Genomic DNA, 22,646 nt, shown 5'->3' on the forward strand with positions numbered 1-22,646 from the left:
GGATGTCCTTGTCCCGTGGTGTGCACGGTGTGCCATCCTCACCTTGGAAGTGGAGATCGGCACAGTCAGCGTCAGGGTGGCACTGCCCGTTGTCTTGCAAGCAGCGGTCGAGAGGAAGCTGCATCACCGAGCAGTTCAGCCCATCACCAATGTAGTTATTTTTACATTTGCACTTGCGTTTGTCCTGGTCAGAGAGAGAGTAAAAAAGGCCAAGCCAAATACTTAGCTGACATAAAAGTGGTATTTCAAACAACATTCTGAACTGTTGGAAAAATTTCACTTGATATAGCCAAGAATGGACAAACAGGAAAGTTGCTACTGACAACTGTGATTCAACAGACCATAAACTCTGACTCTGACATTTATTCTTCTAAGCAAAACATTTACACATGCGCTTGGGTGCTTTGCTGAATTAATACCAAAGCATGATTCCATCCACAAAGCTAATAACATGCATTGGAGAATTATATGACACGTAATTAAGAAAAATAGATGGCAAACCAATCAAAATGGTATTTAAATGACTGGGCATGGGAGCATGAAAGGAATTTAGCAGTGCACTGATAGTAATAAATGGAGAACTATAAACCAAGCAGGAGTTGGTGACATCCAGGGATTGTGATGGTTGGCACCTGGAACGGATTAGCGGCAAGGCTTTTCTAGATAGCTCCTGGAAGACACGTCAGGCAAGCCACCAAAACGGAACGGACAGGTGATCCCAAAAGCACCAGGACAAATGCTGGATCAAGTCACCAGCACAAGTTTTCCTCAATAACATTGACCATGCGGGCCAAGGAATCTGTGTCTTGTGGCTGCAGAGCTTTTTAAGCTGAGTCTGGCCAACCAACAAGTGACGCTATTCTCCTAGCTGTCCCTACGTTTAGCTATCAAAATATATTCAGTTTCAATCCAACAAACTCCTATTGCAAATAGGGATATCCAGTTAGGGAGAGCTAAGAAGGGGACGGAAAAACTACACATGCAAAATATCCCATCTGCTGTAGGACCCCTTTCCCTAGAGCAAAGATGTCAAACTGTTTCTCAGCCCTCAGCTGAAAGGATACCAAACTGGTGTGGCAAGTAGGCTGGAGCTATGTAAAGGTTGTTTTGGAAAACAGGGACTGTGAGAGGTACAGAGTGTGATCCAGCCAGAGAAAAGACTTCTGCTGGCCCCAGGATGAAATGCCTCGGACTTCCCTGGTGGTGACTGAAACCGTTCCACTTACAGGTCCTATGACAGTGCAAACAGCATGCTCATGGCAGCCTCCGTTGAACCCATCGGCGCAAGGATTTATTGGAAGGCACGTAAAGCCATCGCCTTTGTATCCTTTCTGGCAGCTACAGAAGACTTTCACCCCGAGTTGTGTGCATTCGGCTGCCTTGTGGCACCCACCGTTGCTTTGTTTGCAAAGGTCTGCAGCTGCGTGGGGGAAAAGAAAACAGGTGAGTGAAGTCTGCTTTTAAAGAGGATATTCTTCACAAAGACAAACCACCTCCAGATTTTTAAGGCACACTAAAAGTACTGCACTAAAAATTCCTGCGCTTGTGCGAAGGCTATCCTTAAGGGCTCTGAAGCCCTTGTCAGGATGTCCTCGATTTAAGAGACATGGCACCACTCCCCAGAGATTCTGCCTCGCCTTTTGGTGGCCCAAGAGAGCTGCTTTTTTAGGGACTCCGCTCTGGCCAGGGTGACTTCGGAGGACGCGAGACACCTGGCTCAGAAAGGAAGACTCTTTCTGCAGTGATGTTACTGGGGAACTGCCTTGCCTAAGGTCATCAAAGAAAACCCTCTAAGTGAAACCCTGCTGAAAACCCTGCCGTCTCCAAAACCTGACTGAAGCGCACTTCTTGCTCATACTCCTGCTCGGTACAACCTGGTGAAGCCAGCTACTTGCTTCAGAAAAAAAATGATCTGCCTGTATCCTAAATTTGTTTCACCTGCTGCACTGTGGAAGCCGTTAGGTTTGATAGCCGGCATTTCAGAGGGTAACTGCATGCAAGTGCATGTGCAAGAGGGTACCGCCTGCTTGCTCGTAGCAGGCTGCGAAGGGGAGGGGGAGCTCACCTGTGCATGTGAGCCCATCCCCGTCGTAAAACGGCTTGCACTGACACGTGTTGTTCTCCATGCAGACGGCGTTGGCGGAGCAGCTCGGGGAACACACTGGCTGCAGAGCTGTGGGGAAGGCAGGACAGCTGGGATGAAGGTGCTATTTATATTGCAGTGCCTTTGTTTCATGCAGCAAGAAAAGCCCTCATGCCAGTCTTGCTAACTGGAAAACCCCTAAGAATATTTTTTTGACTGCTTAGGTCTCGGGTGGTACCTTCCCTCACGTAGCCCAAAGCCCCTCCACAGGGAAGGCAGGCACTCATATTCCCATTTCACAAAGGAGGTGACAGGGGGGCGAAGGGACTTGTTCTCAGTCCAGAGCAGGGTCCCTTAGTCCCCTTGGAGGGCTTCTGACGTTATTAACCCTTTCTCTCCTCTATGCAAACCCTCTGTTGAATTGCAAGTGCTTTCAACCCATGGCTCCATGTGACGGAGTCCGGTGAGAGGAGGCAGAGACCTAGCTTGGTTTCACACAGCCGGCCAGTCCATCCTATTTCACAGAAACATCGTCCCGTTCCTGAATAGCCTTCATCACACTGTCCGTTGGTCGTGCATTCGCAGGCTGCAAAAGGAATGCAGAGGGATCATTTACAGAGTTGCCATTGGGAAAGGGGAAAATCTTTCCCTACAGAAACATCACCTATACTGTCAGCTTAGATACAGTACTATTTAGCAATTATTCAGATAAATCTAACCTCATGTCTTTTCACCGTGAGGCCAGTCGAGCAGTGGACCAGACTTCCCAGAGCGGTTGGGCAGTCTCCATCCTTGGAGGTCTGCAAGCCCCAACAGGGTAAATCCTGAACAACCTGGCTGGGGCTCAGGGCTGACCCTGCTTTGAGCAGGGGGTTAGACTAGAGACCTCCTGAGGCCCCTTCCAACCTGAATTATCCTGTGGTCATATGATTTTGTAACTGGCATTAGTTCAGTGTGCCTCTGGAAATGAAAATGGGTATTGATCTGCATTGTGGTAGAGTAGCAAATTTCACTAAGGACTGTGTTGGGAAGGAGTTAATGGCTGAGCTGAAGACCCAGCCTGATCCTGTCCTAATCTGCAGCAGCTGCTAACTGTAGGGAAGCCTTTTAGCCAGAGAGAAGTAAGATGTACAGAGAAAGAGTGTTTGGTTGCTGCCTGGGAGAAGGGCTGTCTGAGTAAGGAAGCCAAATATGAGGTTAGTGAGCTTTGCTGTAAAATGTGGGTAAGTTACCTGTAATGTGTTTTTTAGGTTTTAGATATTTTTATGACAAAAAGCTTCTGGATTCCTTTCGTTTCTTTTATATGTGGGGTGTTACCCCTTGGGCCCTGCAAACCGAAGCATGAGCGGCTGATTTAATGTATAGGTGATGTTTTTTCCCCCACTCTTTGGGCTGTGCAATAACTTACATGCTGAGTCCTTCTTAAGGAATTACTGATGGCCTTCTGTTTTATAAGGTAATGAAGTAGCATCCTTTTTTGCCTTATCCCTCTTCCTGAAATATTGTTGTTTAAAGAGGAAAATGATGTGGGATTGGGGGAACTGATTTTCTGAAAACCTGGTCCTGCTGAAAAGGAGTTTCATCCTCTAGCTTTATTTCTTTTAGCCTGTTTATCTAATTTTGGCTGATATAAATATGTATTAAAAAGAAGGGGCTATAAAACTTTTCTGTTAGATACCACAATCTGGGTTTCAGACTAACAGCTCATGCAGTTTATGCTATGGTGTGCTATAAAATGGATAAACTGTAGGTAAGCGTAATCCTGAGTGTTGGTGTCCGAGCCTGGTGCCTTGCCTACACTGCAAGGGTATTTAGCCTATAACTCCTCGTCATGTGTGCCTCATGAGCGCTACAGGTGTACATGGTTAGGATGGAAGCATTAATATTGTAGCTTCCCATCTGAAGGCTTTATGTTGGGAAAGCATTTAAGTTTAAAAGGTGATATCGATCTTGATTCCATCTAGTTTACACTTAAAACCACAGTGAAGTGGATTATATGAGCAGTTTCTTGCCTGCTTCCCTCTTCACAAACTGCCTTCATCTCTGTCCTTTTTCTTCTCTTCTGCAAAAGCAGTGCATGGCCTTGGCCTCCTGCAGTCCTTGAGGAACAACATTGCTAAAATGCTGTCTTGCCTTTTATGGGGATGGGGGAGAAGGCTGTGCTGTAGTTGAAAATACCTGCTGGTGGAGGTTCTGTCTCTGTTCCCTGTTACTTATGTACCCTACAGGAATGGGAGGAGCCCTGCAGAGAAACCTAGGGAAGGCTCTGTCCCCCCACCTTCTCCTCCTTCCTTCTGAGACCTTGTGCCATCCCTTCGTCTGAGGAGGCACTTGGGAAAAACGTTGGTGTTGAAAGTGGAAAGCATTTCTTGGTTTACTTAAAAACTCATCGCTGACGAAATAGTTTAGGCTTGGTGTGTGTAACAGTATGGCAAGGTAACTTAAACATACGCCTGCAGTTGGAGCCGTATCTGCCTGGCAAACACAGCTCGCATGAAGTCCCGTTGAAGCCACTGTCGCAGCGGCACTCTCCTGTCCCGGTGTACCCATCGTCGCAGGAGCCATGGTTATTGCATGGGGTCTTTGGGCCCCCTGGGCAAGCTGAAAGGTTTAAAAAAAAAAAAAAGTGGCTGTTTAGCTCAAGTGCATGTTTATTCATTGTCACTGTTTGTTGTTTATTGTTCTGTAAAAACCCTTGAACAGGGAAAGTCCTGTAAATGCATCTCTGTTGGGGCGTGTAAAAGCAGCTGTGACACTTGTGACTGCAAGCCTCCTGCTCTGAATTCCCTGGCATACTTTTGCAACTCTTGTCAGAAAGGTGTTGTGGACTCTTCCGGCCCTGGGTCTGGGTGCTGTTACCTGGGTGCTTGCTCATTCAGATCCATCGATGAATGGCACTGCCCCTGCTCCTGCCCAAATCCAGCCTTGCTTGTGCACCTCCATGTGCCCGTGAGCCCAAAGGGCAGCTCAGGCTGGGCTGGCCAAAATTGCTCGGGACCCTCATGTGCCTGTCTGTGAAATCTGGACAGAGTGAGCCGGCAGGTCTACGTGTCCCTGGACCTGTTTGCCAGCAGAGATCCTAACCCGGATCCTGACCCTACGTGCCCTGGTGAGCCCCAGTGCTGTTCCCCCGCGGGGCTGGCAGGTGAAGGCGCGCGCTGTTAGTGGCTGCTAACAAGCAGCTGGAGATACAGCTTCCCAAACTGTCTCTCACCTGGTTAAAGCTACAGTTTCTGAGCTTACACCAGTGGTGTGCGTGCTTGCAAGTGGCTGAGGAATCGTACACCGCGTCTCTGGTGTGTCCTGGTGTCACTGCCACGAACCTGATGTCTGTTTTGGTGTTGAAAGGCCTTCCAGCTGGTGACTGATTAAGACCCGCTAGGTTTGGTTACAGCAGAGCAGCCTTTACTCTCTATAGCATTCACCTAGTTCGCTACTAGCATGGAGTTTAAAACTCGCTGTAAATGTGAAAAAGAGATTACGTGGAGTGGAAAAGCAAGAACACTTTCTGTTTACTTCGGCTTCTTCAACAGAGTTCCCCCATCTTGCGGCTGGCCTCTCCTCATGCCCCCTACCCCAGCTCGCAGAGTTCAGCCCGCTGGGCGCTACGCAGCTGTGCTCGGGGAGGCCTCGGGCTGGCGGCGGGGGGGTCCTACCTTGGCAGTCTGGCCCGAAGTAGCCCTTGCAGCACTTGGCCGTGTGGATGACCATGGAGCAGTTCCTGCGGCAGCCGTCCCTCCGCAGCCCATAGGACGTGTACGTGCACCACTGGATCCCTTCCTGGGCATCGCACGTGCCAGCGCAGAGCGGGGGGGAAAACACAGGAAGATGAGCGCTATGCGGAGGTTTGGGTTTTTTCCTCTTTAAATCACAGTTTCTCATGTACATTGAATCAAAATGTGATGTGTGAGGCCCCCACCTTCCCTTTGATTCCTGACTTGCTAAGCACCATTAATGAGGGTGGAGGGGCTGCTCCAAAGTCAACCGAAGCACTCGCTACAGTGGATGCTGCATGAGACGACAAGCATCCCCCGCCACCGGTGTCTGGGTGTTTGCCCAGGGACAGCTTTGTCCCAGAGGTTTTATGGCATCGCTTAACAGTGTGGTTTCACTGTTGGGGGTTCTCTTCATTTTTTCCAAAGCAACTTATTCTAGTTTGCTTGTGTGAAGTACAGAGCAGAGCAGGTTAGACTGCTTAAATGCAAGATTTTAATGTGTTACCTTTGGTTTTGTCCCTGGAGGGCATTTAGAATTACTGGAACAGCTAACACAGTGCCCCTGTTGTACAAAATGGAAAAGGAAAAAAAAGTATATTAAAATAATGGCAACAAAAGGCTATTTGAAATGGACAAAAAGTCTGTTTCATGAGAGCAGCAAATATGAGCAGAGACGAGCGTAGGCTTATTATGCTTGAAACAGATTATAAGAACTCTGGAGAAAGAGAGGAGAATGGCAACAAAATAGTTGCATTAATTTAGTGCCATGAAATGCAAGAAAATAGTTTTGATACCAGAGTATAAGTTCTGGAGGAAGAAACTTTGCACTGGATTTAAACAAGCAGGGAAAAGATGGTGGATATTCTTCAAGCAAATATTGACATGGGCTGCATCAGATCTGCATGTCTAATCTGGAGTAGAAGTAAATGGTTACTTCTTAGGAAGCACTGACCAGAGTTGAGGAAATGATATCTATTTCATTTAACAAAATCATGGGAAAAAAAAAAGGTAACTTGAGCAGATGGGATACACACAAGTGTTGGTTTTATAACTGAAGTATAAATTCCAATAAACTTTTTTAAGACTGACTACATTATTATTATTATTATTATTTTACTTCTAGGTAATTTTTTCATACGTTTGAATTAAACTGAAGTAAATTTGGTCTTGAAACCATTTCAAAATGGGTTTCAAACCTTCCTGTTTGTGGGACCCATCAAAGTTCATGGAGGAAACTTCTTCCACGCTAACAGTGCCTGTTCAGGTGTGTTAAAGGATATTTCTGTGAAAGCAAGAAATGTGAGAGACCGAGCGCCTGGCTATCAGACTAGGCAGTTCTCTATCTTGCGTCCTTACTACCCTGTGCAGCTGGGACGGCAACGCTGTTCCTTTGTAATTGGGAACTTTGTAAATGCAATCTGTATGACCAACTTCATAGTGTGAATTTGTATTAATTTAAAAGCATGATAGGAAGGTCCGTCCGTGCTCAAATTTATGCTTGCATTTGTAAGGTACTGTTCTTATTGAAAACAGGGCAGGGCTCGCTAAGCTGGTCTTAACTGAAACTACTTGTCCTGTGTGTTGCTTAGTGTGGATGCAGGACTTCTGGTGTGTACCTTTGAGGCGTTGTGCTGTGCTTCTTAACCTTAGCGCTAACCAGCGTGGCAGATGAAGCCAGCCTGAAGTGGTGGGCACCGAAGCTGCTGCGAGTGTTGCCCCGGTCTCTGTGAGGACAGGGTTTGGCCCTTGGGCTGTGTCTTTGCCAGGGTGGGGGACCAAAAGAGGGGACTGACCATGAAATCCACGGTGAAGAAGCTGTCGCAGCGTCCCCCCAGGCTGGGGTCCGTCAGCAGGCAGTCGATGCCGTAGGCGATGCCCCCGTCAAACTCCAGCTGCCGCTGCACTATCTTGCACTGTCTGTCGTTCAGGAAAAGGGCGCCCTGAGAGATGGGATGGGGAGGGGGGGTGTGACAAGTCATCGGTCAGTCTTCCTTGGGGCCAAGCTGAATCCAGGCCCTGCATGGATGTTAGGGATAATCCTCCCTCTGCTCTGAACCAGTCTGGGGACCTATAGCTGAATGCTATAACATCACAGATGGGAAGATCTTTTGCCTTTCCTGAAGTGGACAGAGTATGCCAGCACTATGTCCGTAGGCTTACCTTATGCACATTTAGGTGTAGTCGTGTTTTCAGAGGCAGATGCCTGCCAGGGATGATCTGATACATTTGCAAAGAAAAATGTGCTGCTGTTCTGGCTTAACAGGTGTGCATGCATGCCTGCAATCTTAGCTTGTAAGTGCTTACAAACCAGAGTTTGCATGCAGATGCTGCATTCATGAGGTTTCTGCCAAAGCCAGGTTCACCTAAATAGTTTTCCATTGTGTATTTCATTGTAGGAGAAGTTAAAATGTGCTCGTATTTCAGTTTTGAGGTAACTGAGACCTGTTTTGAACAAATGACATCTTACAACAGAGAGAATGACAGCTCCAGAGTCTTGCAAACCATCTAGTTTGCTGAATCTGTTGGGGTGGCTGCCCTGGTTTTGTGGCTGTGGGCATGGACTGGCAAAGACCAATTGAGTTTTGGTGCGACTGGCTCTTTCTAGGGGCTATGCACAGGCACAGTGGGGTCTGCATGAGTGGATCCTGCAGCAGGGGCGAGGGGTAAGTGTGCCGGCAGAATGAACACTTACAATCTCCCCGTTATCCCCACAGCTAACACTGAGGTTGGAGCCCTGCAGGGTCTTCAGTGAGGTGGAGCGGGGGAGCTGGTAGGCCAACACCTGGGAAGGAAACAGGAGAAATGCACGTGTCTGGACTTGCATGTCTCGGCCGTGGCAATGCTCCTGAAAAGCAAGGGCTTACCTCAGCATCACGGACAACATGGAATTTGAGGTACTGCACCAGTTTATCAGCATTGGACTTCTTGAAGAGGAAGTCCTGCTGCTCCTGTGGCAGTGCACGGATAGCTGTGTCTGTGGGCCAGAAGAGCGTGACGGGTTTGTGAATGGGATCGTTGATCAGCCCAAGTAGGTTGTTTTTCTGCAAAATACCAAATATTGGGGCGGAGGATTAATGCTCCATCTAAAATGACGTTGACCCTATGGAGTGAATGTCTAGTGTAACTGGGATGCAGTGGCCTGTGGGCTACCTGGTCACCAGCTTGCACACACCCTGAGTTGAGCTGCCCAAGTTGAGTTACATGACTGAATGCTCAGAAATGCTTCATCACCCAGGGCTGCCCACTGAAAACCAGGCTGATGGCCCAACTTTGGGCTCAAAAAGTCATACTTGGGTCAAACCTTGGCCATGTAATTTGGCATACAGTAGGACAGAGCTGAGTGGGGAGGGGAAAGGTGGCTGTGGGTCTGCTTGATATCCCCCCGCCTCTGTGGGAGAGGGACCACGTGGTGACCAGGGTTGTCGTGTACTGTGTTGTGAGCCCTCTGGCTCTACTGAACACCATCCTGCCAGTAATGCCGTGTGCCATGTCTGTGCTTTTGTCTTTAAAAAAAGTGTTTCAAACCTTTTCCCAATGGCTGCTGTCTCTTGTGTCTTTACCTCTAGCAAACTGCTGAACAGGATGTATCCATGTTTGGCTGCAACCATTTTAAGGCTTTCCTACAAAGAAAGGAAATTCAGTAATTTATCTAATAAATACATTATATGGGTATTTAAAAAGCAGATATTAGCTTGCTTTTCCCTGAAAGTTGCTTTTTGTTATGAAATCAATGCCACTGTAAAAGCCCTGTGCAGAAGTCCTCTTACACTGTTCTTAGTATAACTGTAATTCCTGAATGAATTTTAAATACAACATGTAACTTATTCAGCAGTGTCAAATGATGTTTGTATAAGGTCTTTTTAGTATCACTGGGTTTTTTGTGACTTATGTGATTTATATATCTAACGGGAACTGTGGGAAAGCCCCTGTGTTGAGAACGGCAATGAGCTGCACATACCTTCTTAAGGGGGAAATCCTGCATATGTGATGGGACCAGAACTTGGTTGATGACATGGATCACGCCATTTGTGCCAACAGCATCACTGAATATAATTTCAGCTTTGTTGTTCAAAACTAGCGAGTTCTGGAAAGGCAACAAAAACACGTTTTCTATGGAACCTTGTGGGAAGGTGAGCCTGATGCAAACTTCTTTGATATGGTGAGCCCAGGTCACCCTTTCTTTGTAGTAAACGGTAGCTTCAGTTTTAATAAATTGCCCTTTGCTTTTTCAAACTCTCCTCATGCTCATAAAGCCAGAGTCTGAGGATAAAATAACTTGGGTCAAAGCAAGGGTTGTACAACTCCACTCTTTGCATAGCAGATCAGTGCTGAACACTTCATCTGAATGGGCAATCTTCTTTTAATGCTATTTATTTATTTTTGTGCATCAGAGGAGGAAAGGGAACCATTCAGGTCTTAAAAGAAAGCTGAATGAGAGCAGACTGTTTTATTATTCTGTCCCCTGCTCTGTTACCTGAGAGTAGCTGATGTGTATTGGGTCCCCATGGAGAGAGGTGACGTTGGTGACAGTTGTCAGGTCGTTGTACAACAGGCTGGCACAACCCACCATGTGGTACCGGAGGACCTGAGCCATCACTCCTTTGGCAGTCCAGTCCTTGACCTGCAGCAGAAAGTGGAGGAGTTGGGAAGCAGTCGAGCAAGGCATCTGAATCCAAAAACTCACGGCCAGCTGACCAAATACTTCTGGCCTTCTTACTTACGCGTGGGTCGTTGTTTAGTACGTCTGTGCGAGGTACAAATAGAGTGAAAGGGCCAGGGCCTGCAATATCTCTGATAGACAAGGCCTGCCAAATGTAAGAGGACAAAGCAGTAATGAGTCGTTGATGCGCGTAACGTCACACGGTGATGGGGATAGCCCTTCTGAGTGGGAGGTGGTGCCCGTAGCCCCGTTGCTGCTGTGCGTTGGGTTCCCTTCCCTGCAATGCAAGGCTGAGAGAAACTCTCTTGTACGGTGTGGACTTTCCTTCCCAGCCCTGTCTGTCACCTCTGACCACGAGTATAAAATGGAAGATTTTTCTCTCTGCTCTTTTGGCTTATAGCCAAGTCTCCATTCCCTCTGCAATAACAAACAGGAGAAGAAGAGGGAAGGCTTGCAACAAACGCTAAGCGTAGGCAGGATGGAGAGGGCTATTCCCCCCCTGGGCAAGGGAAGATGAATAAACCCTTTCATCCTGAGACAGTCAAGAGTGGATATATGCATGTGTTTGTACGTGCATTTAGCTGATACATGGCTGCTTGTACCTAGGAGTAGACAAATGGACCTGGGGTATTGCAGGCACTCTGCAATGACCACTGACAAACTAAAATAAGAAGAGAGCTCTGCTAAAGTGAGAGGAAGCCACCTGTCTACCACGGTAGCACAATCAAAGTTAGAATGAGAGTCTTTGGACTAGCAGGCCAGTGTACAGGTTTGTGCTGCCCTGAGGCTCGGGGTAAATGGAGAATTACTACTGCCAGTCTCCAAAAAGCAGTGAGAGCTGGTGGTGCTCACGGGCTGCCTAGCAGCACACAGCAGCATCCTGAGGTCTTTCAGAGGGGCAACTGGAAACGGCATCGCAGTTCGGAAATGCAGCAGGGGTAGTAGAAGAGGGGTATTTCCTCACATCAGACTTCATGAGAGATGTGCTGGAAGATCTCGGACTGTGAATGGGTGAAAGCTTCAGTTTTATGCCTTGGTCTGGAGGCCCTATATTTCCCTGGGATCTTGGTCTTGATCGCTAATTCTCTAAAATATTAACTGTCATTAAAACCTCTAAATCAGAGCATCTCTGATATTAGTGACTGGTGATCCAAATCCAGTCCCAATTAAGTTGAAGGATGTTGGTATGTGCCGGATTCTTGCCTGGTCCCCACCCCTCTACATCCTTGAGGCAAAAAAAAAAAAAAAAGGAGGGGAAAAAAACCCTGAAAAAACCCCACTCAGCCTTTTCTTACCTCTAAGTGGAAATAAAACCTAGATGTGTTGGAGTCCCTGAGAAGTTCCTGCAATCAAGAACAAGACTTTGTTACAGTGAGGCAACATCTGTGGAGTACAAACAAATGCAGCACTCGGACAAGAAAGGGAGCTTCTGGTTTGGAATAAATGCTGCCTATCTGCATTGCTCCTGTTCTGTTCTTACCTTGCTCTATCAAAGAACAGGCTTCTCTGAAACCTAAAAATACCAGTATTAACTCCCTAGTACTGCAGTCATAATGATCGTCCATCAGTGGTTTTAGTTGGCTGGTTGTTGTTGGGGTGTGGTGGTTTGTTGTTTTTTTTTTTTTTTAAGGCAGGTAAGGTTATCTTGCAGCATCCTGTTCCTATTCCTGGTCTCTTGGACTGGGATTATTTCAAATTCAGGGTAGATTTACCAATTTGTCCAAGAGAATAATTGGCATGTTTCAAAAGACAACCGTTGTATTAAATACCTATCTGAAGTTACAGGGACAGCAAACACGTGCAGCACTTTACCTGGAAGATATTGCCTCGGCACTTAAATCCATCCCCAATGTAATTGTCTTTGCAGGTGCAGGTCCTTTCTGTCAGCTCGGTGTCATTACAGATGGCAAATTCACTGCAGCCTCCATTATTCTTGTAGGATCAAAATTTAAAATATTTAATTCCTTGATTGCCAGGTGTACAAAACAATTCTAGTTCATCACTTTTTTTTCCATGTATACAGCTTAGAAAGACTTAATCCCAACAGCTTTTTGAAACCAGATCTTACTGGAACTTCTGATGGTATATACTTTCTTGCAAACAGTACAGAGCATTTAAGGTTCATAAGAAATAACTCTCCTTTTGTGCAGAGCATGTAGTTTTGATTCCCTCCTTATATCTTTGGTTCATGGCGCTATAGGGATCCAAAAGATTTCCAGGCAGGTTTCATTCTGGACCTTAGGGATGAGTCTTAGCTGCTCTGCCGAGGCAGCATTGACGTACACTGAAGGGAACTATTTACAGCTGCAAATCATTTTTATGATGCCAGGAGCCTGGATTTCTAGAGGAGCATTAGCACAGGACTATCTATTGTTCTTTGTGTGATGGCCCAGGCCAGCTGGAAGGGGGACCTGCCGCGTGTGCTCTCCTCTAAAACATACCCTGTCTGCCCACGGGCGCACCACCAGAGCGACCTACGGCTTGGAGCAGCAGATGCACCTCAGCCGGCCATCTGCTCCAGCAAGCTCCCTGTGCTAAGGGGAGATGTTCCTCATCCAGAAGCAGCGTGCTGGGGTTCAGAGCTCTGCCCAGTCACAAGTAGGTGCTCCCCAGTTAGCACCTCAGTTTGCAAATATGTTTCTATCCTGGACCTGAGAGGAAATCAGGAAAAACTGAAAAGCTGTTTTATTTTTCTTTCCTTGTGCTTGTTCATGGTGTCCTTTGCTGCTGGTCACCTTGGGGATCCTTTCCCACGGGCCATGAGTGGGAGCAGAAGCTCCTTTGGGAGCTACCAGCGGGGCCTGACTTGGCAGGCCATAGCGAGCGCTGGCTGTAAGTAGTGGGCGTGGGTGCGCTTGCTATTTATTTGGCTAGCTTTGGGTGAACTGTTGGCAATCTTGGGTTTATCATACCTTCCTGTGAAGCTTTGCTGCACAGAGGTTTGGCCATGGTGAAGCCAGATTAGCCTCCGGTCTGACATTGACACTTCTCAGGATTATCTTTTTTTCTTGTTTATATATAACTAGCCTGGCATAATTAGTCAAGTGGAAGCAGTTGCTGGAACAAGGCTTAAGAAAAAGCAAAATCATACAAAAATCTTAGGAAACAGCAGCTCGTAAGTTTGAGCTCCCCTTCCTCCAGCTTCTGTTTTTGCCCTTGCTCTTTCATCTCTGCAACCTTTCAAGGCTAGACAAGCTCTGCTGACAGGCCAGGCTGGGAGGGTGAGAATTATTGTCACTGCGCTTGGAGCACAAAGGATTAATGTGCACAGCAGAGTGGATATGTCCCCGCTGCAGCTTGCCAAGAAGCAGAGCAATGCGGCTGGTGCAGAGCACCACATCGCTTGCAAATACACGGCTTGCAGTGTGTGAGCTAGCTCGTGCGAAACAAATATGGCTAATTCTCAGCCTGCAGTGATAAGTGAGGGACAGAATGAGGAATGCCACGGAAAGCCCTGCGTTGCGTGTTGCGGAGGGAAAGGAAAGGAGGGAAATGTTTTCTGTGGAGATTTTTTCTTTTTCTTTTAACCTCCCCATCTACAGAGGTTTCCATCCTCCCACACCATCTCCTGTTTCACTATTCGCTACCCCACCTCTGCTTCATTTTGCAGTGTTGCTATTCTGTATGGTGCATCCACAGGGATGCATTTGGGATGCAGCCTACATGTGGCCATAGGGGCTGCGGGGCTCTGTTCTTTGACTGCTCCATGGGAGCTCTGCCCTAGGTGAGCCTCCAGGCTGGGACCTCTGCTGGAAACATCTACTCCAGGGAGCCCAGGCCCCTGAGCCTGGATTGCCCCAACATCGATTTCGCTGGTAATGACCCAGTAACGTGAGGGCTTGATACTCTGATTTGGCTACAAAAATTCCAGACTGAGAAGGGGATGTGCATGCTGACACTTGATCGTTCCTGTTGTTCGGGCTGTGCAGATCACACCAGAGGACTTAATGATAGGAGAATATTAAAAATAAATAGGGGTTTTGATCTACCGTAGGCTATTCTTTTTGGTTCCCAATCACCTGGCTCCTAGAACAGCTAGAAATGGCCCCTGAGCATCAACAACCTGAACCTTTGATTTTTTTTTTTTCTTTTTTTACATTACAGATAACATGCAATAGATCATACTTCTCTCTTCTCATTTGAACCAAGCTCTTTGTCTTGCCTTGAAGCTGTATTGTTTTTTTTTTTTTTTCCCCATAGTAACTGGAATGTTGGCAAGCTCTATGGGTCCCAAACACAAATTTAGATGGTGGCTTTTTTATATGAATTCTAGCAATGGCAAAAAAATCATCTGAGAAGACATGACTTGCACTTTACTGCTACAGACTAGGGCCTGTTTCTCTAGATCCGAAGCATGTTGTGTGTGGTTGTGGTTTGTTTTTTTTGGTTTTTTTTTTTGTTTTTTTTTTTTTTTAAGACTCAGTGATGAGTCCAGGCCCTCACTTGTATTATGTCCAGGCTGTGGTCCAGGAAAAACCCTTACTGCATGTGTAATTTCTAAAACAGTGATGGCACTAAAGTGTGTAGTGAACTAAGCACGTTTAAAAATTAGCTAAGTTAACCTAAGTGGATTCTGGGCATAGAAGGTCCCAGATCTACCCATCTGACTTAGTTCTGAATGCATACAAAACCCCAAAGTGTGATGATTATAGCAAGACCTTAAATACTCTCCTTAAATGGATACTTACTTGTGAACACAGACTGATATATGTGCATCTTTTACCATCTCCAGAGTATCCCTTCAAGCAATTACATACTGCCTACAAAGCAAAACCAGAAAACATGCATACATGGAAAGACGTTTGACTCTTTTCAGCATGTTTACATTTAATTTACTTTTTTGCCAGATTATTTCATAGTGATGTGGTGTACATCATCTCTCCCACATCAGTTTCTTAGCCAGCATGAGCAACCACAGACTGAGATTGGGGAATAACAATTTCCAAGGGGCTCTATCTGCCCTTTCTCTGCCTATCCATCTCTTGTCTCTCCTCTGCTGTCCTGGTCATTTGAAATGACCCCTCTGATGCCTGTACACAGTCATCTTGCTGGCAAAACAGGCTAAACACCTAATTTGTTTCCCTCATTTTATTTGCATAGGTTGGTATTCCCCTCTCTTTTCTTCCCTTCCCCTGTTTTTTTTAAGTGATGAAACATATCTTCAAAACACACTTGGAATTGTGTCCTGATGTTCCCAACAGCTTCCCATGCAGCGGTAATGCATTTGACACTTACGTCACGATTACTCTGTTTTGCTCTTGCAGTTACCACAAAGATGAAAAATTAACATGGCTGCAAAGAAATGACTTATCTTCCTCTCCAATTGACTGCTCAATGGTTCTCAATTTAGAATTCCCATTTAATATGTAGGAGATTGAAAATTCAAGGAGATTTTTGCAGCAGAAATAAAACTGGTAGGCAGTGTAATAGCAGTGTTTCATGTGTCTGTATGACTGAAAGCCCTACAGAAAGCAGACTCATTTCTGTCCTATAAGTTTGGCTCTGCTGCAATGGGATTTTGTAGCGGAGGTTATTATTGCTCTGACGTTAACTATATTCCCGTGGGTAAGGAATTATAAATAATTGTGTTGTAGCTACTACTTCTATCCCTGGTGAGGGTGTATGGAAGAAAATAGCCATCACATGCCTTGTCTAGAAGGATGGGGAAGGAGTTAAGTGGCTCTGTGCTCCCACCGGAAACGTACTGGCTTGCAAATGGCAGTCAAGGCAACGAGTTAGTTGATCAGTACTGGCAGAAAGGGCTGATGGGGTTATTGCCCCTCCTGTCCCTGGCTAACTGGAAGACAGGAGGTGGCCACTGTCTCCTGGTCGCTGGTTCCTGCATTGCTCCTGAATGAAGAAATACTGTTGTGCAGTGCTCGCTGGAGGCTTAGGGTCCTGCCAATAGCCAATACGAAACTATAGGGGGATGATGATAAGCGCTGCAATCAGGGTGTTCAGCTTCTTCTGAAACTGTTATAAGAATAGAAACACTAATCTGTGCCACTTGATTGCCTGGGCCAATTTGTTTCTTCTTTCCCCCCTTGTCCTTTTATACTTCTCTTTCTTTGGGGAGTATGTGGTACTTCTACATGGGAGATGCAGAACAGCAGAGGAGTGAGTGGATGCTGGTATGCTGTAACCCTTATACGAGAACTATGATTAGGCCTGTTCTGTTTCCTTGTGAATACCTTTGAGCTATGCTGGGAGAAGGGCTAGCCTGAAATGGATTTTTTCCATGGACAGTTTCTATAACAATAAAAGAAACATTATCTGGCAATACTTTCAAGCTGACAGTTTTTCACATCAAAAGCTCCCAAAGGAGAAAAACAACTGCTTGAAACAGTAAAACACTGCTTTCCTCTGCAGTTTTGGATTTCTTTTACTGAAATTTATTTTTTCATGTTTGTCCATGCTCCCCCTCAAATACCTTTTTGAGGGAAGCATATACTTTTCAGAATTTTTGTTATGAGATCCACTTTTCCATTTAAAACCAAAGTTGAGATGGGAAAATCTTTCTTTACACAAATGTAAACAGTTGGCCAGTCTTATTTTTCGGCACTGACAAAGTACTCACTTGATTGGGTCCAGTCTGCGTGCATTCTGCATTTCTATCGCATCCACCGTTGTTCTCCAGACAAGGGTTGATTTCTATATAAAACAGAAACAGTATAATAAAAAAAAAAAGAGTGACCTCTGAAAACCCAAGAAGGGAGAATTTTAAGTAAAGCTTACTGGGAATGCAGGTTTATGACAACTGTGAATCAATGAAACTCATTCCCTTAGCTACTTAATACCTCGGTCTAGGTCTTGCAGTTGTCTTGGTGAAGGCTAAAACCCTGCTGTCAGCATTTCTAAAACCATACCTGGGGAGGTATGGCACAACAGTGTCTAAAAGTCTTTAAGTTTGCAATGGTCAGAGGAGTGTGAGTGCATCGAGCTGCTGAAGATGGGGCTAGCCTTGCTGAAAGGTGGATCTTTTTTAATAAGCTTTGGTGTCACACCACACTGCTGTAGTTGCATGGCTTGCCAAATAGCATTGACTACGTGGCACGTAGAGATGCCTTCGGCATCAGGGTCTATAGTATCAGGAAACTGCACTTCTGGGTCATAGTGGAAGAAGGATCTTCCATCTACAGGAAAACTCACTCATGTAATTTTCCTCCTTGTGATATATGAGACATTGCGAACACTTACCGATGCAGACTATGCCATCTCCAGTGTACCCAGCATTGCAGATGCACGCTCTATTGCCAGGCGTTGTTCTTCTGCACTCTGCTTTGGCAGAACAGCCACCGTTGCTGGTTTTGCAAGCATCAATAGCTGAACAGTGACAACAATCCAGATTAAAACAGTGTGCTTACATGGCTTTTCGCTTTTCAGGTTAAGATGTCTCTATCTTTTAAAGGAATTTGCTAACATTTTCTGAACACAGAACCTTTCTGATTTATGAGGCCATAGACTTCATTAGTGTCAGATATTTAATACATCTTATTGATGACAAGAGGGAAGGCTGAGAAGATGCTTCTAGTCTGGAAGATAAGAATTCATCCAGGACTGACTTTCAGTAACTTCCCGTCTTCTGATTCTGCCCATTCCACCAGGCACCAAAAAAGGGACCTTCATGTTCTTCTCCAGATTAAATGGGCATTTGAAGCTTTCCCTTAGCTTGCCTTTCTGCACACAGATCAAATGGCCTTCTCTTGCAGGAGGTCTAGAGTGTAATACTCGAATACTGTGTTCAGTTTTGGGCCCCTCACTACAAGAGAGACATTGAGGTGCTGGAGCGTGTCCAGAGAAGGGCAACGAAGCTGGTGAAGGGTCTGGAGCAGAAGTCTGATGAGGAGCGGCTGAGGGAACTGGGGTTGTTTAGCCTGGAGAAAAGGAGGCTGAGGGGAGACCTTATTGCTCTCTACAACTGCCTGAAAGGAGGTTGTAGAGAGGTGGGGGTTGGTCTCTTCTCCCAAGTAACAAGGGATAGCACGAGAGGAAATGGCCTCAAGTTGCAGCAGGGGAGGTTTAGATTGGATATTAGGAAAACTGTCTTCACCGAAAGGGTTGTCAAGCATTGGAACAGGCTACCCAGGGAAGTGGTTGAGTCACCATCCCTGGAGGTATTTAAAGGACGTTTGGATGAGGTGCTTAGGGACATGGTGTAGTGGTGGTCTTGGTAGTGTTAGGTTTATGGTTGGACTCGATGATCTTAAAGGTCTTTTCCAACCTATACAATTCTGTGATTCTGTAATGCCACCCAGCCCCCTCCTGTGACAAAAAGTCCTGGTTGTTATTCAGATGGATACTCGTGCTGTTTCTGCAACTCTGGATGAGTCGGAGGCTGGCAAACTGAGCTTGCTTGGGTTACCCCGAGAGCAGGGAGGGAGCCTTTTCTGATCTTCAGTATGAACCAAACCAGCCCAAACATTGCTTTAGTTTTTGCCTCAGGTGACCCCAAATTGCTTTTTCAGCAGCTGTAATAGCCAGACTGGGGAGATGACTTGTCCTGTAACTGGTTTTGCCTGGGAATCCTGTATAGGGGAATAAGGGTGAGTGCAGAGCCACTAAGGGTGAGACCACTAAGGGTGTCACCCAGCTCTTCCTGCACATGGGGAATTTCCCACCAGCAGATTAAAATGAATTTGGTTGATTTGTGCCAGAAGAGAAAATGAAAGCAGCCAGAGTAAGAGTACTAAAATCTTGGATTAGGACCCTGCCAGCCATTGTAAGTAGACAAATATACTTCTGTTCCCAAGAGAATTAGTATTTTAATCAGTTAAAGATTAAGTAAAACAACTGTAAAATTAATTGCAATCACTGTAGCCAGAAGCAGCCTATTTTGTAAGTCTGGATATCCCAGACTCTTGGAGGGACACCTAGGATAAGCTGCTGTTACCCCTTTCTGAGGGTCTCTCAGATATCTCTGGTCCAAAGAAGTTGATTTTACCACCCCAGAAATCTGTGCAAGTTCAGAAAGCTGAGGAAATAGTAGGGCTGTACAGCTTCCAATAGCTGGAAGTGCTATTGTACCCTGAATTGGCCTCTCTTCACTGGGCTTTGTTGGGAAACAGAATAAAAGTCATAATCCAGGTTTCATTACTCTGCAAACAATGGGGCCTGTGCTGTGCGTGGCATGTTCCCTTTTCTCTGGTCTCCCTTAGCACAATGCCTCGCAACTTGGAGATTTTGAGCCCTTTGTTTGCTATGAATCTGCACCTGTTGGGCTCTTACTTGTTTTGAGCAAACTGGCAGCAATTCCTGTTTTTTAACTGGTGCGTAGGAAAGTGCTCATCTCTTACCAGCTCCACCGTGACCACAGAGTTCTTCAAGCATGTGGGTTTTTTTTTTTTTTTCAAAAGGGAAGAAACAAAGTCCACTTGCCTGTGCAGAACGTCCCGTTCCCCTCGAACCCAGCTGCACACTTGCAATAGGCAGTGCCATTTGATAGGAGAAGGCAGCTAAAGAAGTAAAAGGAGGGAGACGATGTTTAAAAAAAGAAAAGAAAAGAAAGTAGTCAGGTCTTCTGTATACGCTTTGTTTTTGTGCATTGTTCCGAAGGTAATGTTGCACAGAAATAACAAGGCATTCAACCATACAGTATGGTGTAGTTACAACCATAAAAATGAACCTAGTTGGACCAAGCTTTCCAAGTGCATTTTGGATGTATTATTTTTAAGTATTAAAAAAGCATGCTTTGATCATCAAGTGTCCTATTTTCTCATGCAGAACTCCAGAAGTTGCATGCCTGCTTACCCAAAAACCGTGCACAAATTTTTGTTTGTGTGGGACGCAGCAGAACTGATGCACGGGGTGGGAGCCAGGCGTCTGAGTCCCCTGGGTTCAAGTTTGGTTTTTTTTGGACAGTTTGGCCTTCTGTATGCAAGCGGGGGTTTACTGCCCCATGAGATCTGTATAATACAGGGATTGCTCCCTGGTGTCACCCAGGGACAGCGTCACAACACAGCCAGCACAGTCCTGTCCTCCCCCCCCACTCCTGCCATGCCTGCACCTATCCTTGTACCTACAGGAGTACAGCAGCGGATGAGTAAGACTCAAGAGAAGAACAGTCTGCTTCTCCTGTCAGAAACGCAGTCTTGATGCCAGCATGGGTGGGATCCCCCTGAGCAAATTTGAGAGTGGAGTTTTGCCAAAAAAGCCTGGTAAAATATCGCTGCAGTGAACTGCAGTTCACAAACACATGGGGGAGAGAATGATCTACGTCTGGGAAAAAGGGGGTTTGCCCCTCTGGTTTCTCTGCTCCTACAGAAGAACTGTGGCTGCAGATGAGGAGTCTTTCCAGCCACCTTTCCTTGTTCTTTAAATCTCTTGGGTAATGTAAATCTTGCTGTCAGGTCAATGGGAGGGTGGGGGGGCAGGTGCACTTCAGTAAATGGCTCAATGGGGGTCACTTGCTCCTTTGAAAACTGGTTTGTGTCCCAATGCTGATGCTGGACCACCAAGAGCTTTTTTTTATGTTTTGATGTGAAGAGGAGAGCTGTTTCTTGTCAAATGCAGCGCTCTCTGGTGCAGTCCCTAGCGCCGATGGCATTTCTCAGTTATATGTGTGGTGGCGGATGGGGGAGATAGGAGGGACAGACAAAGCCCACCTCAGAAACCCACCTTTATGATCAGCCTTGCCCTGCCCTGTTGTTCTCTTTAGTGCTGCAGGCTCCATTTCTTTGTATACTGCATGGTAGGATGTCTCACGGGTATTTCTTTTTTCCTCCCCAGAAATCTCATTTGTTTCCCCTTTTAATATGCACATTTTAAACTTTTTGGCCTAATCACTGAATATGTTACAGTAACATCCTCCCTTATCTCTGTGGCAGAAAACATGAGTGTTATCTATGCTGCTGCAAGGTCTTCATAAAGAACAAGATGGACTATCCTTTTTGCTTGCAAGAGATGCCCTTTTTCTCCCCCCTCCTCCAAATAAGTGGATTTCATACATACTTAGCACTGGTATGGCATGAGGCATTACATGCATCATCTTTGATTTCTGCAAGAGGAAAAAAAAAAAAAAGAAACAGGGATCATGAACCTTTTGGGTCAACATCCTCCGAGTTTCCCAGTCTTTTGCTCCCACCATGCAGAGCTGGAGTCTGTTACGAGTTCTGCGCCCGACAAGCGCGCGCTCAGTCTGTATAGAGACTCCGTCTGTATAGATCAGTGGGTACCACTTAAATTCAGTTGTGAGAAAGAGGCATGTCAACATATCACCAGGCGAACATTTCACCTCTTGTCATTATCTGTATTTACTCTGGTGACTTTGGCACATTATTAGTTTAATTATATAAGCATAGGTTTTCCAAAGGAACTGAAATTTGCTCAGATATAGCAACTATAGCAACTCTTTAATTATAAAGTTCAGTTCATTACTATTTTTTCCCTAAGCAAATTTAAAACAGATATTGAATGCTATTATTAATGTGCTTATGCATTTTGTATTTTTTGCTATTATACATAGAGTTCTGAAATAGTTATTTAATACATTTTAATTATGTCTAACTAAAATATAATTTTATTGGATATAGGAGCTGTATTAAACCAACACAAAATGATTTATTTGCTTATTAATTTTTATTGTATTAGCAAGAACATAATTTAATAGCCAGTGCTGTATAGCAAAATCAACTTAATGAAGCACTTGAGAGGCTTTTGGTCAGAGGATCAAAATGTAGTAGGTAACTCCGTGAAATATATAGCCTTAACAAATGGGATAATTTTTGGGGACAGATAGAGGGTGATACAGTTAGAGAATTAGCTAAGTAAGGCATTTAAGTCTCACAAACAGTATCTCACCTGGCTCTCTATTAATACAGTAATTAATTGCCATAGCACATGAGTGCCACCTGTATTTCACTGCACGTGGGAAGCTGCTGGGTATCCGGTAGTGCACTTGGACCTCCTGCACTGGGATCCGATCGTGGCTGTAGTTCTGGCATTTCCTGAAATGCTCACTTCTTTCCCCAGAAAAAAAAGGAGGGGACACTCACCGGTCTCACATGTCACTCCCCTCCAGCCAATGTCGCATTCACAGGAGCCGTCCCCGTCGATCCCGCTGCTGCATTTCCCGTGGACACAAGCGCACGCTGCGGGGAGAGATGGGAGGAAACCAGTGTCCCTGGGCAGGGTAGCAACGTGCGCAGCAAGGCAGCGAGGGGAAGGAAGGGCAGGAGGATGGCCCAGATAT

At 45.7% G+C, this 22,646-nt stretch overlaps 1 protein-coding gene across 1 annotated transcript in view; it reads right to left on the reverse strand.

Annotated features, from left to right (window-relative positions):
- The window catches only part of STAB2 (stabilin 2), an 87,979-nt gene that overhangs the window by 10,771 nt on the left and 54,562 nt on the right, over positions 1-22,646 (reverse strand). The window contains exons 39-60 of the mRNA XM_075491698.1: positions 22,450-22,545; positions 21,407-21,452; positions 19,835-19,911; positions 17,657-17,782; positions 17,037-17,110; positions 15,148-15,219; positions 12,272-12,391; positions 11,755-11,802; positions 10,521-10,604; positions 10,274-10,420; positions 9,758-9,883; positions 9,360-9,419; positions 8,664-8,840; positions 8,492-8,581; positions 7,593-7,739; positions 6,305-6,361; positions 5,740-5,863; positions 4,535-4,684; positions 2,565-2,669; positions 2,066-2,173; positions 1,227-1,420; positions 43-184 (exon numbers count right to left, since the gene is read on the reverse strand). Of these exons, the coding sequence (XP_075347813.1) occupies positions 43-184; positions 1,227-1,420; positions 2,066-2,173; positions 2,565-2,669; positions 4,535-4,684; positions 5,740-5,863; positions 6,305-6,361; positions 7,593-7,739; positions 8,492-8,581; positions 8,664-8,840; positions 9,360-9,419; positions 9,758-9,883; positions 10,274-10,420; positions 10,521-10,604; positions 11,755-11,802; positions 12,272-12,391; positions 15,148-15,219; positions 17,037-17,110; positions 17,657-17,782; positions 19,835-19,911; positions 21,407-21,452; positions 22,450-22,545 (2,370 nt within the window). The remainder of the gene's footprint in view (positions 1-42; positions 185-1,226; positions 1,421-2,065; positions 2,174-2,564; positions 2,670-4,534; positions 4,685-5,739; positions 5,864-6,304; positions 6,362-7,592; positions 7,740-8,491; positions 8,582-8,663; positions 8,841-9,359; positions 9,420-9,757; positions 9,884-10,273; positions 10,421-10,520; positions 10,605-11,754; positions 11,803-12,271; positions 12,392-15,147; positions 15,220-17,036; positions 17,111-17,656; positions 17,783-19,834; positions 19,912-21,406; positions 21,453-22,449; positions 22,546-22,646) is intronic.

The sequence above is a fragment of the Mycteria americana genome, chromosome 1 (assembly GCF_035582795.1).
Source record: "Mycteria americana isolate JAX WOST 10 ecotype Jacksonville Zoo and Gardens chromosome 1, USCA_MyAme_1.0, whole genome shotgun sequence".
Taxonomy (NCBI): domain Eukaryota; kingdom Metazoa; phylum Chordata; class Aves; order Ciconiiformes; family Ciconiidae; genus Mycteria; species Mycteria americana.